Source organism: Bos grunniens, chromosome 15 (assembly GCF_055505025.1).
Source record: "Bos grunniens cultivar Pamir isolate PY7600 chromosome 15, Bosgru_T2T1.0, whole genome shotgun sequence".
Taxonomy (NCBI): domain Eukaryota; kingdom Metazoa; phylum Chordata; class Mammalia; order Artiodactyla; family Bovidae; genus Bos; species Bos grunniens.
In genome coordinates this window covers 47988308-48003078 of record NC_141179.1, presented here as the reverse complement: position 1 = coordinate 48003078, position 14771 = coordinate 47988308, and the positions used below count along the sequence as shown (strand labels likewise).

Below are 14771 nucleotides of genomic sequence, written 5' to 3'. Positions count from 1 at the left end.
GGGAGTTGGTGATGGACAGGGAGGCCTGGCATGCTGTGATTCATGGAGTCGCAAAGAGTCAGACACGAGTGAGCGACTGATCTGATCTGATCTGATGTAATTTTAAGCCTGCCAAATTTATGTCCCTGATTATTCTAACTTGGAACATCCAGACTTGTAGAGAGATTATGTTCACCTCATAATATATGTGTGCAATAAGTAAATTCTTACACAATTTAAATGGCTATAATCCAGTGGACATACCTGGAAGGACTTTGTGGAAGAAGGGAAATTTTATGAGAAGTTGATAGAATCGGTGTTATTAAAACAGTGTCCGTTATCTGGAAACTGATCAATGGGACAGAAGCAAGTACTAGTGCATGGTCTGGCAATATGACTGGGAACATACAGAAAGAGCTTACGGTATGAAAGTAAGAAAGACCAGGTCTTTGCTATGCTTGCACTATGTGTTCTTTTGATTCAGTAACAGACTCAAGTCCCCTCAGCAAGATAAAACAACACATCTGGGTGTAAAAAGCTAATTTTCACCAAAATGTATTATTTATTGTGAAAAATATTCATTTGTCTTTTGTCTCTGACTGAAAACAATCTACTACTGTCTCTTGTACAGGACATATTCATTAGAACCAAAAGTAACATGCTTTGCCATTGACCATCATGCATAGAGTCAACAGCTCCGGCCTGACACCTAAATATTTCATCCTCAATGGGATTCCTGGGCTAGAAGCTGCACACATTTGGATCTCCTTGCCATTCTGCTTCATGTACATCACTGCTGTCGTGGGGAACTGTGGGCTCATATACATCATCAGCCATGAGGAAGCCCTGCATCTGCCCATGTACTACTTCCTAGTCTTACTGCCCCTTATAGATATTAGTGAGTACACTTCATTTGTTCCCAATATGTTGTGTATCTTTCAGCTCAGCCTCAAAGAGATTGACTTTAATGCCTTGTGCAGATGTTTTTCATCCACATGCTGACAGGTATGGAGTCTGGTGTGCTCATGCTTATGGCTCTGGATCACTATGCGGCCATTTGCTACCCTCTACGCTATTCTACCATCCTCACCAACACCACAATTACCAAGGCTGGCCTTGTCACCTTGACTTGAAGTGTGTTGATGGTGATACTGTTCACTTTCCTGATCAAGCATCTTCCCTATTGCAAGGACAAACCTTGGTCAACACACCGTTGTGACCATATGTCTCTGGCCAAATTATCCTGTGGCAATATCAAGATTAATGCTACCTATGGTCTCATAACTGCCGTACTGAATGGAGGGTCTGATATCATCTGTATTTCCCTCTTTTACACCATGATTGTCCATGTTGTAGGAAATCTGTCCTCTGCAGGTACTCATCACAGAGCCTTCAGCACCTGTACATCACACATATGTGCTATTGTCATCACCTGTGTCCCAGCCTTCTTCAATGTCTTTACTCACCACTTTGGGGGATGCAACATACCTCACCATGTACACATTTTAATAGCCAGTCTCTACCTATTGCTGCCTCCCACCTTGAATCCAATTGTCTATGGAGTGAAGACCAAGCAGATCCATGAAAGGGTGATCAAATTGCTTTTTGGAGAGAAAGACATTTTGAGTGTGAGATAATCTATGATATAGAATTCTGTATTTAGTACAAAAATTAATAAAAGTATGTAAAAGAAGAGAATAAATGTAAAATTCATCAGCCATGAGGTCAGAAAAATTACCTGTCAGTATTCTGCTCAAAGATTTATGATAAAATCACAAAATTTCAACTCTGATACCTAAATTTTATAGAAAAAAATGACAGGAAATAATTATATTCCCACAGACTTTAACTTTATTTAGACTTTCTGGAATGGGCACAGAATGAAGCATATAAAGAAATAGAGAAGTTAGTGATATTGATTAAGAGTATATTCTATGCGTGTTTGCGTGTGCTCAGTCATGTCCAACTCTGTGATCCCATGGACTGCAGCCTGCCAGTCTCCTTCATCCATGGAATTTTCCAGCCAAGAGTACTTCAGTGGGTTGCCATTCCCTCCTCCAGGGGATTTTCCTAGATCAAGAATTGAAGCCAAGACACTTGAGTCTTCTACATTGGCAGAAGGACTCTTGCATTGGTTGGCAGATTCTTTACCACTGGGCTACCTGGGGAGCCTCATATTCTTCTGTAGCCTGCTAATATGAAGAACATATTTTAATATCATATTGGTGGTTTAGTCACTAAGTTGTGTCTGACTCTTGAGACCCCACAGACTGTAGCCTTCCAGGCTCCTCTATCCGTGGGATTCTCTAGGCAAGAATACTGGAGTGGGTTGCCATTTCCTTCTACAAGGGATTCCTGACACTAGAATTGAACTCAGGTCTCATGCATTTCAGGCAGATTCTTTACTGACTGAGCTACGAGGGAAGCCCTATATCATATTATATACATAGTCAAATGATTATGAAATATGTTTACCACTTGACATATTTTTGCAAGATAACTTTCATGCTTTGAAGCAAAACCTGAATTTTAAAAACATATTATCAGTACAAAAGTGCTTCTCTGTAATGCTACTTATAAGCTTATAATCAGTAAGGTTGTTCTCTCTTGAAATTGTGTTTTTGGATTTGGAAAATTTTACTCAAAGTATTCTCTTTTAAACCATACCAAAACATAGCACTTTTCCCTACTGTCAGTTTTAAATACATATATTTTATCATGTATTATAATGATGTTTTATATAAAATATGCAAACATTTATTTCAAAACTATAGCATAATTTTCCAGGCAAGAATACTGGAGTGAGGTGCCATTTTGTACTCACAGGGATCTTTCTGACCCAGGGATCAAACCCAAATCTCCTGCGTCTCCTAAATTGGCAGGTGGATTCTTTACCACTAGCACACTGTGGGAAGTCCCTCTCATTTGATAATTGAGGTTTATGAGAAATACAAACAGCCAGCTGGGTGACTCTCAGAATACTTAAATTTAAATACCATAATGTGAATAGGCGTATGCTGTGGGAAGAGTGTGTGAGAGGCAACAGCCACAATAAACACAGAGCAGAACACAAAAACCTGGAAAAATAAATGTAGTGAATAAAAACTTTGACACACTCAAGTAACAATTTCCAATTAATTGTATATCATCTTCCCCATTTCAAAATCAAAGATGAGTTTCACAGAAAGAAATGAACAACAACACAATTGGGAAAACTAAGACTCACCACTGAATTAAAGCCAGGAGGCCAGAATCATTGACAAATTCTTAAACTGTTATGAAGCAGAGAGTGAAGGAAGAAAATTCTACTCCGCGTTCATGGGAGGGGGTAGTTAGAGATGGAGGGGGAAGAACAGGAGAGGAGAGGTGAGGACGAGATAAAAGGTGGATGGAATTTCAAATTCCATCTCCTGTCTGGAGACCAAGTTGTGAGGCAGACCTCAGGGCAATGGTCCAATCTTTCCACATCAACCTCACACAATTTGATTAGATCTAGAACCAAGGAATTGGGTACAAGCAACTCCCAGTCATATTTCAATTTATTTAAATCACACTTCCTGTTCATCTACGGAATATTATTACCAAGGGAAAGTTAGGGGAATGAAATTGCAAGATGATACCAAATGTAGTGAAAGTTATCTTGCTCCTACATACTCTTGAGAACACTTTAACCAACCACGTGTAACTTGTCACGTGTGTAGATGTACAGAGATAAAGAAATTAGAATACTCTCCAATAGATTCAACATTATATTGAACAAAACAATTCAGAAGGTGGTACAAAAATGCATGATCTATACAAACAAGCAACTTCAACATATGTATGTTATCATATGTGAAATAGATGACCAGTCCACATTCAATGCATGAAACAGGGCACTCAAAGCTGGTGCAGGGGACAACCCAGAGGGATGGGATGGGGAGGGAGGTGGAAGGGGGGTTTGGGATGGGGGACACATGTATACCTGTGGCTGATTCATGTCAATGTATGGCAAAAACCATACATTGTAAAGTAATTAGCCTCCAACTAAATTAATTTTAAAAATGCAATGAAAAAAAAGAAAGCAACTTCAAGGCCTGGTTACCTCACCTTGCATGAGGATCCAGGCTAAGGAGAATGACCAGGAGAGGGCTGGCAAATAGAGTCTACAGCTTGGCCTAAAGACAAGGGAAATTTCCATTTCTGCTATCTACTGGTGATGGTATATACTTTCACAACCTGGGTAGAGGCATTTCCCCATTGAAGTGAAATAGTAAAGGCTCTGCTCAAAGAAACAGTACTCAGATTTGGGTAAACTTCCCTGGTTCAATCCAGAATGATAACAGGAGTAAGCCTTTGTTGCCAAGGTGATACCAGAGTTATCTAAATAACTGGAAATAAAGTATAATTTACATGAATCATAGAGGCCTCAATCAGCTGGAAAGACAGAGATAATGAACCATACTTTAAAGAAGACCATAGCAAAAATCTGTCCAGAGACTAATTTAGCTTAGTATAAAGAGCTGCTAGTTGTACTACTTAGAATTAGAGTGGCTCCTAGAAACAAGTTCCAACTGAGTTCTTATGAAATTTCATATAAGAAACCCTTTTCGTATTCTGAGCACTTAAGGGTTCAAGCACCTGACCAGAGGGTAGGAAACTAGACACTGTGAGATACATACAAACCTGGAGGTGGTTTTGAATGCGTTTCATACATTTGCTAATAAGGAAAGCTCCCTGAATGCCCCTCTTCACTGCATTATACTAGGGACTAGATACCCCTAAAACTTGGAAAGAGACACATGTAGAGAATCATTTCCAGACCTGATAGGTGGAACCATATCAGATTGTGCTAAAAACTCATTTTTCTTCCATATTAGCAGGAATTAAGCTGTGGATCCACCACACTTAAGTAAAGTCAGCTTCTGAATGGACTGCAGCTCCACAGGCTTCAACAAATACTGGAGAAATGGCCATCACACTGGCTCAAAATTGATAGTCTTGTGAACCTGGACTAGGACTCAGACTGAAAAATTTTTAAGTATCTTAAATAACTAGTGTATTGATTACGGCTTTTCATAGTAACATCTGTGATTGACTGGAGCATTTTTCTGACCTATCGGTATTCCCTTACTTGACTATGGGCCTATCTAATTTTCTTAGAAATGTTTGGTACCTGGCCAAATCTGTTAGATAACTTTGGAAGTTGCTATTAAAATGATGATGGCCTTTTCTCTCCATTTTCTGTCTTAACCCACTTGGTCTGCCACTTCCTAGAAGGAAAATATTGATATTTTAAATCAAACTGCCACAAAGCCTAGCCAGAGGGGAAAGTTGAAGTGATTGTTGGATTTAACATAGAATTCTCCTGACCTTCCATAGGCAGTATCTCCCTGCAGTGGTCCCAATAGTCAATTTTGATGCAGTGTTAGAGCTCAAGACTTCTTATAATCTTCTTCCTTGAAAATTCTCTTTCCAGTTTTAATTAACCAGGGAACTTCAGAATGTCTGGTCCCCTCTCTCAACTTATCTGAAATAATCTCCATTGAAGAAAAGGTGATTATCCGTCCCTTGCAATCCCTTGCATTTCACATGAAAAAATGTGTCACCTACCCCTAATGTACAACTGATCCATGTACAAAAAGTATAAATGTCAATAGGTAATACATGAAAGTCACACAGATTGGATATCATGTAAATGGAATATGGAAAATTTGGCTTCATAAGGCAATCTTTGTACTTTCTGAAAATGAAGACATTAATGATACCACAATGGTAAGGAAAACTTGCGGCCCCTGGCCAGTTATATTTTTGTCTGTGGTATAAGAAGAGACCCTTTGACATGAGGGTAGTTATACTATGGGCTGGAGAGCTGGCAACATGATCAGATCAGATCAGATCAGTCGCTCAGTCATGTCCGACTCTTTGCGACCCCATGAATCACAGCATGCCAGGCCTCCCTGTCCATCACCAACTCCTGGAGTTCACTCAGACTCATATCCATCGAGTCAGTGATGCCATCCAGCCATCTCATCCTCTGGCGTCCCCTTCTCCTCTTGCCCCCAATCCCTCCCAGAATCAAAGTCTTTTCCAATGAGTCAACTCTTCGCATGAGGTGGCCAAAGTACTGGACTTTCAGCTTTAGCATCATTCCTTCCAAAGAAATCCCAGGGCTGATCTCCTTCAGAATGGACTGGTTGGATCTCCTTGCAGTCCAAGGGACTCTCAAGAGTCTTCTCCAAGACCACAGTTCAAAAGCATCAATTCTTCGGCACTCAGCCTTCTTCACAGTCTAACTATCACATCTGTACATGACCACAGGATAAACCATAGCCTTGACTAGATGAACCTTTGTTGGCAAAGTAATGTCTCTGCTTTTGAATATGCTATCTAGGTTGGTCATAACTTTCCTTCCAAGGAGTAAGCATCTTTTAATTTCATGGCTGCAGTCACCATCTGCAGTGATTTTGGAGCCCAGAAAAATAAAGTCTGCCATTGTTTCCACTGTTTCCCCATCTATTTCCCATGAAGTGATGGGACCGGATGCCATGATCTTCATTTTCTGGATGTTGAGCTTTAAGCCAACTTTTTCACTCTCCTCTTTCACTTTCATCAAGAGGCTTTTGAGTTCCTCTTCACTTTCTGCCATAAGGATGGTGTCATCTGCATATCTGAGGTTATTGCTATTTCTCCTGGCAATCTTGATTCCAGCTTGTGTTTCTTCCAGTCCAGCGTTTCTCATGATGTACTCTGCATAGAAGTTAAATAAGCAGGGTGACAATATACAGCCTTGACGTACTCCTTTTCCTATTTGGAAACAGTCTGTTGTTCCATGTACAGTTCTAACTGTTGCTTCCTGACCTGCATACAAATTTCTCAAGAGGCAGGTCAGGTGGTCTGGAATTCCCATCTCTTTCAGAATTTTCCACAGTGTATTGTGATCCACACAGTCAAAGGCTTTGGCATAGTCAATAAAGCAGAAATAGATGTTTTTCTGGAACTCTTGCTTTTTCTATGATCCAGTGGATGTTGGCAATTTGATCTCTGGTTCCTCTGCCTTTTCTAAAACCAGCTTGAACTTCAGGAAGTTCACGGTTCACATATTGCTGAAGCCTGGCTTGGAGAATTTTGAGCATTACTTTACTAGCTTGTGAGATGAGTGCAATTGTGTGGTAGTTTGAGCACTCTTTGGCATTGCCTTTCTTTGGGATTGGAATGAAAACTGACCTTTTCCAGTCCTGTGGCCACTGCTGAGTCTTCCAAATTTGCTGGCATATTGAGTGCAGCATTTTCACAGCATCATCTTTCAGGATTTGGAATAGCTCAACTGAAATTCCATCACCTCCACTAGCTTTGTTTGTAGTGATGCTTTCTAAGGCCCACTTGACTTCACATTCCAGGATGTCTGGCTCTAGGACAGTGATCACACCATCATGTTTATCTGGGTTGTGAAGATCTTTTTGGTACAGTTCTTCTGTGTATTCTTGCCATCTCTTCTTAATATCTTCTGCTTCTGTTAGGTCCATACCATTTCTGTCCTTTATCGAGCCCATCTTTACATGAAATGTTCCTTTCGTATCTCTGATTTTCTTGAAGAGATCTCTAGTCTTTCCCATTCTGTTGTTTTCCTCTATTTCTTTGCATTGATCTCTGAAAAGGCTTTCTTATCTCTTCTTACTATTCTTTGGAACTCTGCATTCAGATGTTTATATCTTTCTTTTTCTCCTTTGATTTTCACTTCTCTTCTTTTCACAGTATTTGTAAGGCCTCCCCAGACGGCCATTTTGCTTTTTTGCATTTCTTTTCCATGGGGATGGTCTTGATCCCTGTCTCCTGTACAATGTCACGAACTTCATGAAGGGTCCTGCTTATACTGAATATTTTCTAACTCTTTTTGTGTGTGTGTGTGCACAGCTCAGAAAGCCTTACATCTCTTCCTAGAAATAGAATACACCTTAAGAAGATGTTGGTAGGATAGTAGGACAAAGTATTCTTGGTATCCTCATCACAACTGCTAGAGTCCATGTCAATATATCAATAGATATGATAAGCAACCTGTCTATTACAATTGGACAGATTGCCCAAAAACATCATGCCCCAACATGTATTTCTAGATTCTTTGGTTCTGGTGGTCTTTGATAACAGAATTTCCTTGGATTTCATTTTGACCAAACACAGAGGGATATGTGTACTCGCCACAGGCTGTACATATACAAATACCTCAGGAGAAGTTGAAAGCCTAATGAATAGATTATTTCAAAAGGCCACTTGGTTACAAAATGAATAAAAAGAGGACCCACTCCAAGATTTATTTTCCTGGTTGCTGTCTGGAATGGGAGGGTTTTCTCAGGAATTCTACAAAGATGCGTCTTGATCATCATCTTCATTGTAATACATCTACTAATGTTCATATGATTGTCTAGGTGCCTTGACAGGCAGTCACAAAGGAGTAATGTCTTCCTAATGCAAAATGTTGATGCCAAGCCTAGGACTTGAGAATTCCTTCAAATGAAAGTCTATGATTATCACTTCTCTAATCCTGAAAAATTGATGCTGCCCCCATCCATCAGAAAGTAGCCAGAGCCATCGTCACCCCTGTCCCCTTCAGGATGGAGGAGTATCAAAGAAAAGAGGGAATTGAAACTGGGCAGGACCCCAAGGGACCTTCTTGGTGACAAGACCCCTCTGTGTTCCCCTGCTTCTTGTTTATAGAAAAAGCTTTAGTCTCCTAGTCCTTCTCCAAATTCCAAAGAGAAAGCCCAAGGAATTAACATTAGAGAAGTAAGGGAATGTAGAGGCAAAGTACAAAGTAAAAGCAGTCAGACAAGAAAAGTAATAATAACTTAAACAATGTCAGCCATAAAGAACTCCCAGTTCCTTTTGGAAGATATAGGTAAAGGGCTCATGTGCATTCCTCAGTTGTTTTGCAAAAACCAGAGCCCCACCAATGGAGATTGCTCACCACAATCACACAGACACCAGACTGGTTGTAGTCAGAAGACTGTTGATGTTGATTCCTGAAACTTCACCTTGATATATCCTCACCAACAATTAGAGATTTGTGCAAAACTGATCATACATCTTATGATTCTATTCTTCTCACTGTCTATGAAAACCCTTCCTTAAAAGACACGAGGGGTTTGGATCTTTTGAGCATGCACTCATGTGTGTGTGCTAAGTTGTTACAGTAGTATCTGACTCTTTGTGACCCTATGGACTACAACCCGCCAGGCTCTTATGTCCATGAGACTCTCTAGGCAAAACTACTAGAGTGGATTGCCATGCCCTCCTCCAGGGGATCTTCCAGACCTAGGGACTGAATCTGTGTCTCTTACATCTCCAACATTGACAGGCAGGTTCTTTACCATCTTCCTCTTTTCCTTGCTTGGTGCCCTGCGATAAATGCTATACTTCCCCTCACCACAAGTTGGTGTCAGTAGATTGATTTGCTGTGCATCTGGCAAGTGGATTCCAGTTCAGTTTAGTAACAAGACTACCTTTGAAAATGGTTGCAAACTATGACAGAAGATGTGTTCATATTTTAGTACTGAAAGTGCCCAGCAAGCAATAAAATCAAAGCTAACACCTCTACTGGGATGGATAAGGAGAAGCATGAATAATCCAAATATTAGAAAAACAACTGACCAAAAAACACTTGAAAAGAATGTTCATAGGCCCTACTAACAAAGTTGATTTTAAGTCTAGCTAAAATATCAAAATATCAAGCTAAATAACAAATTCAGTTGGGGAAAAGAGAGCAGGCATATAATAGTTAGTACTTTAGAGGGATAGCATACTAATAGTGTATGGGAGTGAAAAATCCCATATGAAGATGATTTTTTTACAAAGATGAATTTTTCCAACTTTTATCAACATAATTGAATTGTCTATGCCTCTTTTTCCACAAATTTCAAATCTATTTCTAATAATTCTAAGAGGGGAAAATCAATAGTACAAACAGATGAGGATATCCATAAAATAATTCTCTTTGATAACAAAAATTAGAAACAATTTAAATATTCAAGAGTAATAAAATGTTTAATTTTGCTTCAACTATTGAATGGAAAGTTTAGCTCTAAACTTTCAATTGCAAGGCATATAGAATGACATGAGAAATGTACATTATATTAAATAGGGGAAAATGTGCAAATTTCATACAGTATGAAGTTTATATGAAAGAGAATATTATACATAGTAATCCAAAATTATTGGACAAGTAGATAAAGCATTTTAAAATGGTCATTGCTTCATTAGAATAACAAGTGATTTTCCAAGTTTTTATTATGCTTTTTTATAGTTTCTTTTTAGATTTTTTTCTACATTAAAAAAATGTATTTATTTTGCAATAAGAGAAGAAACTTTTAAATGATATTTGTCTCCACCAGTCTTGGTGGTCATATTTCTCACTTGGGAATACAGCATTAAACTTTAATATGTTTTTGCTTTTGTTGTTCCTTTTTCTATTCAAAAGTTTCTAAATGCCTATCTAGTACCATAAGCCCAAAGTTCCTTCTCTTTCAAACAGATTCTTCTGAGACATCTAATTGTGGAGAGTCAATCACCTGGGATACCTTGCTGAAGATTCTCCAGGGAAACTAAAATTCCTTTTTTAGTTTTTTGTTTTTTTTTTTAATCAAAACTAGGATTTATTTTACCAAAAGAAAATGTCCAGGAGTCACACAGGTGGGCCCACGAGAAGCCCTGGTGGCAAAGGCCTGGATAGGCCATGCACAGCTGTCCACAGTGGGGAGGGCAGCCCTGGGCCCAAGGCCACACCTGAGGAAGAGCCAGAGGAGGTGTCCCATGCTGACCCCGAGGAAGGGCCACGACACGAAGCCCTGCTCGCTGCCAATGGGACACCTCGGGTGCCGGTGCCCCGGGTTGACAGCTCCCCTCTCACACGTACTCCCCATAGTCAGAGATGATCACCTTCTGCTTGGGCTTCCCGTCCTTGCTGCCCTGGGCCTCAGTCTGCCGCAAGACGTCCAGTGATCTCCCCAAACACTACATGCTTGCCGTCCAGCCAATCCGTCTTGTCACACGTCAGGAAGAACTGGGAGCCGTTGGTGTTTGGGCCAGAGTTGGCCATGGACAGCAGGCCTGGTCCCGTGTATTTGAGGATAAAGTTTTCATTGTCAAACTTCTTCCCGTAGATGGACTTGCCCCTGGTGCCGTTGTGGTTAGTGAAATCACCGCCCTGGCACATGAACTGGGGGATGATGCGGTGGAAACTGCTGCCCTTGAAGCCAAAGCTTCAATATAAGTAAGAAGATGCCAGCCCAGATTTTGAAAAACTCCTAAGGATTCTCAGCCATGAATAAGAACTTGTTTGTGCCTAACACTGAGGTAAGTTTGGGTAATTTTTTAAAATAGCCATTTGAAAAAGATAGAGATATTCCTGGATAATAATACAATGGCTAAGAATATAGGCATAATTACCAAAAGACAACATTAGCAAAAAGCAATGTATTTCTCTTTCCCTTTCACTTCTTAAGAGACAATGGTTTTTTGTGTTTATGGGTGGCTAGACTTAACCTCATTTCCACTTTATTCATTTCCTCATGGTGTATACATAAAAGATGGTGGACACTGGAGATTTTTATCTTTAAGTGTTTCTAATCCAGGTCCATAAAATGATAGTTTCTCCAGGTGGTGACATTTCAGGAGAAGTTTGGGAGAGCCTTTTTTATTAGAAGAGATGGTTCACACAAGATGAAGTCAGCTTAGGAAGCAGAGACCATGAGCCTCTGAAACTTGTATTCCTTTGTATTTCTTCTTTCTATGGTGGTTTTATGTAGTCTGGTCAGTAGAAGTAGACATAATGGTAATTTTTTGAATATTTAGGTGAAAAGAATCTGTACCTTGTGGCTTCACTGCCATGTAATACATGCCATCACACTACAAGTATCTACTTAAGTCTGCTGAATGATGGGTGTATTTGACACTGACTTTGCTGCATGAGAACTCAGGTTTATGGCACAGCTTAAGCATCATTTTATTTTTTCGAATAAAAGAACAATTTTAACCATTTGGAACCTTCGTTTTACTCAGATATCCCTGAATCTATAAATTTCTTCAAATATCTTTCAGTCATTTCTACTGCCCTACAAGACATAACAATCCAAAGATATGGTATTGTCTATTGTACTGATTACCTGTACAGTTATAATGAAATATTGTTTAAATTACAGCAGACAATACCATATCTTTGGATTGTTATTTCTTGTAGGGCAGTAGAAATGACTGAAACTTTTTAATGATTTAGAAATGTAAAAGAACAGTCTTATGGACTCTGTGGGAGAGGGAGAGGGTGGGAAGATTTGGGAGAATGGCATTGAAACATGTAAAATATCATGTATGAAATGAGATGCCAGTCCAGGTTCGATGCACGATACTGGATGCTTGGGGCTAGTGCACTGGGATGACCCAGAGGGATGGTATGGGGAGGGAGGAGGGTTCAGAATGGGGAACACATGTATACCTGTGGCAGATTCATTTTGATATTTGGTAAAACTAATACAATTATGTAAAGTTTAAAAATAAAATAAAATTTAAAAAAAAAGAAATGTAAATACTGTTTTTTTTTTTTTCCTTCTCAAGAACAACTGAATTTTCACAACATGGAAAAGCATGATATTGGCATCAGAGATTGAATGCCAATCATATTAAATCCTTACTACTTCAAAAATTTTATTGAGTTTCTACAGTATGTTATCATTAGCAAGATATCCAGAACAATTTTGCAATATAACTTGCTTTCCTCATAATCTTCAAGGCAAGAGCTGTAAGAGACAGAGACAGTAAGGATAGTAGAAAGTATCCTTTCTAACTTTCTAAGCAGAAAGTTTGCTGCTGCACATTAAACAAAGTAAGACTCTACTATTTATTTTTAGATAACATAGTTCAAAGATTCTTTTGCTAGAGCTGGGGAAATAAAAAACCATCCTGATTATCCTAACAAGATGAATGTTCATGGCTTTCATTGTTATCGTTCTACAAACCATTCTTATATTTGGTCTCTAACCCCACCTCTATCTCCTATACAGAGAGCAATTGTGGACAAAGAATATAAAATGCCCCCCACTTGTCAGGCATTATGTCTGGAGCCAATATCTCCAGCATGACACCAGGATTCTTTATCCTAAATGGTGTTCCTGGGCTGGAAACCGCACACCTCTGGATCTCCCTGCCATTCTGCTTCATGTACATCATCGCTGTTGCGGGCAACTGTGGACTCATCTACCTCATCGGCCATGAGGAGGCCCTGCATCACCCCATGTACTACTTTCTGGCCCTGCTGTCCTTCACAGATGTCACCCTGTGCACCACCACGGTACCCAACATGCTGTGCATATTCTGGTTCAACCTGAAGGAGATTGACCTCAGTGGCTGCCTGGCTCAGATGTTTTTTGTCCACATGTTGACTGGGATGGAGTCTGGGGTGCTCATACTCATGGCGCTGGACCGCTATGTGGCCATCTGCTACCCCTTACACTATGCCACCACCCTCACCAGTGCTGTCATTGCCAAGGCTGGTCTTGCCACTCTGCTGAGGGGTGTGATGCTCATCTTTCCATTCACTTTCCTTACCAAGCGCCTGCCCTATTGTCGAGGCAACTTCATTCCCCACACGTACTGTGACCACATGTCTGTGGCCAAGGTGTCCTGTGGCAATTTCAGGGTCAATGCTATTTATGGTCTGATGGTTGCTCTCCTCATCGGCGTGTTTGACATGTGCTGTATTGCAGTGTCTTACACTATGATCTTGCGAGCTGTGGTGAGCCTGTCATCCACAGATGCTCGTCACAAAGCCTTCAGCACCTGTACATCACATACCTGTGCTATTGTGATCACCTATGTCCCAGCTTTTTTCACTTTTTTCACCCACCGTTTTGGAGGACACAGTGTCCCTCACCACATACACATCATTGTGGCAAACCTTTATCTGCTCCTGCCTCCTACAATGAACCCAATTGTTTATGGTATCAAGACTAAACTGATTCGTGAGGGTGTGATCAAATTTTTACTTGGAGAGAAGGTCGTTTTTACCCAAGACACATAAATCTTAAAATAGATACATTGCTTGGGGTGGGTGATGGTGGGGGGGGGGGCATAAAATAGAATGAAGAAGAAATTTGTAAAAGATGTGAGCAAATTTGTAAAAGAAGCAAGAAATTTGTAAAAGCTGTGAAACATTTGTAAAAAAAATAGTATTAAAAATTAAGTCCTCCAGTAGATAGATTCTCTGAAACCTTTTCAAGTATACATTATGATTTTTTTTTCTGTGTAGAGTTCTACCAAAAAAGAAAATGCAGTATAAAGAAGTAACATACTCATTTCTTATAGATTTTATATTTTAAATAAGGGTTAATAGACTCATGACATGTGAACAGATAGGTAAGAAAATGAAAATCACAGGCCTAATGTCAATGCAAGCATTGTGTGTAAAAACAAGAAGCTGCGGTGATATGTATCAAGCACATCCTTTCCATAAAGGACAGATTCTACTCAAATCAAGCACATTATTGCTATGGGGTTATGTGGGCCAAGTATTAAATACTTTCCAGTATTTTTTTCAGATGTTTTGTGAAATCTCCCAATTTTAACTATCAACTAAATATTTTAAAATATTTTTCATTTTATAGATATCTAAGTTTTCTGTTTTTTTTTCATTTCATCAGTTTGGGACCCTCCATTTAAAATACACCTAAAAATATAATTGTGATATTATCAGTCAAGCAAGCAAAGGCACTTGTTTAATTTATAGTATTTGTTATAATTCATTCACTCATTCATTTTTTTTCTAGATACTT

The 14771-nt window shown here is 39.5% G+C and overlaps 1 protein-coding gene and 2 pseudogenes across 2 annotated transcripts; 2 read left to right on the top strand and 1 right to left on the bottom strand.

The window, feature by feature from the left end:
* Positions 1-657: 657 nt before the first annotated feature.
* Positions 658-1616, top strand: LOC147357929 (olfactory receptor 52N2-like; annotated as a pseudogene).
* Positions 1617-10586: 8970 nt separating this feature from the next.
* On the bottom strand, positions 10587-11198 carry LOC147357928 (peptidyl-prolyl cis-trans isomerase E pseudogene; annotated as a pseudogene). Its single transcript, XR_015142487.1, has one exon. The product of XR_015142487.1 is annotated as a peptidyl-prolyl cis-trans isomerase E pseudogene (transcript).
* A 1827-nt stretch (positions 11199-13025) lies between these two features.
* On the top strand, positions 13026-14193 carry LOC147357927 (olfactory receptor 52N2). The gene has a single exon (XM_086341988.1). It carries the CDS (start codon positions 13055-13057, stop codon positions 14018-14020), a length of 966 nt encoding a protein of 321 aa, XP_086198114.1. The 5' UTR covers positions 13026-13054; the 3' UTR covers positions 14021-14193.
* Positions 14194-14771: the final 578 nt, after the last annotated feature.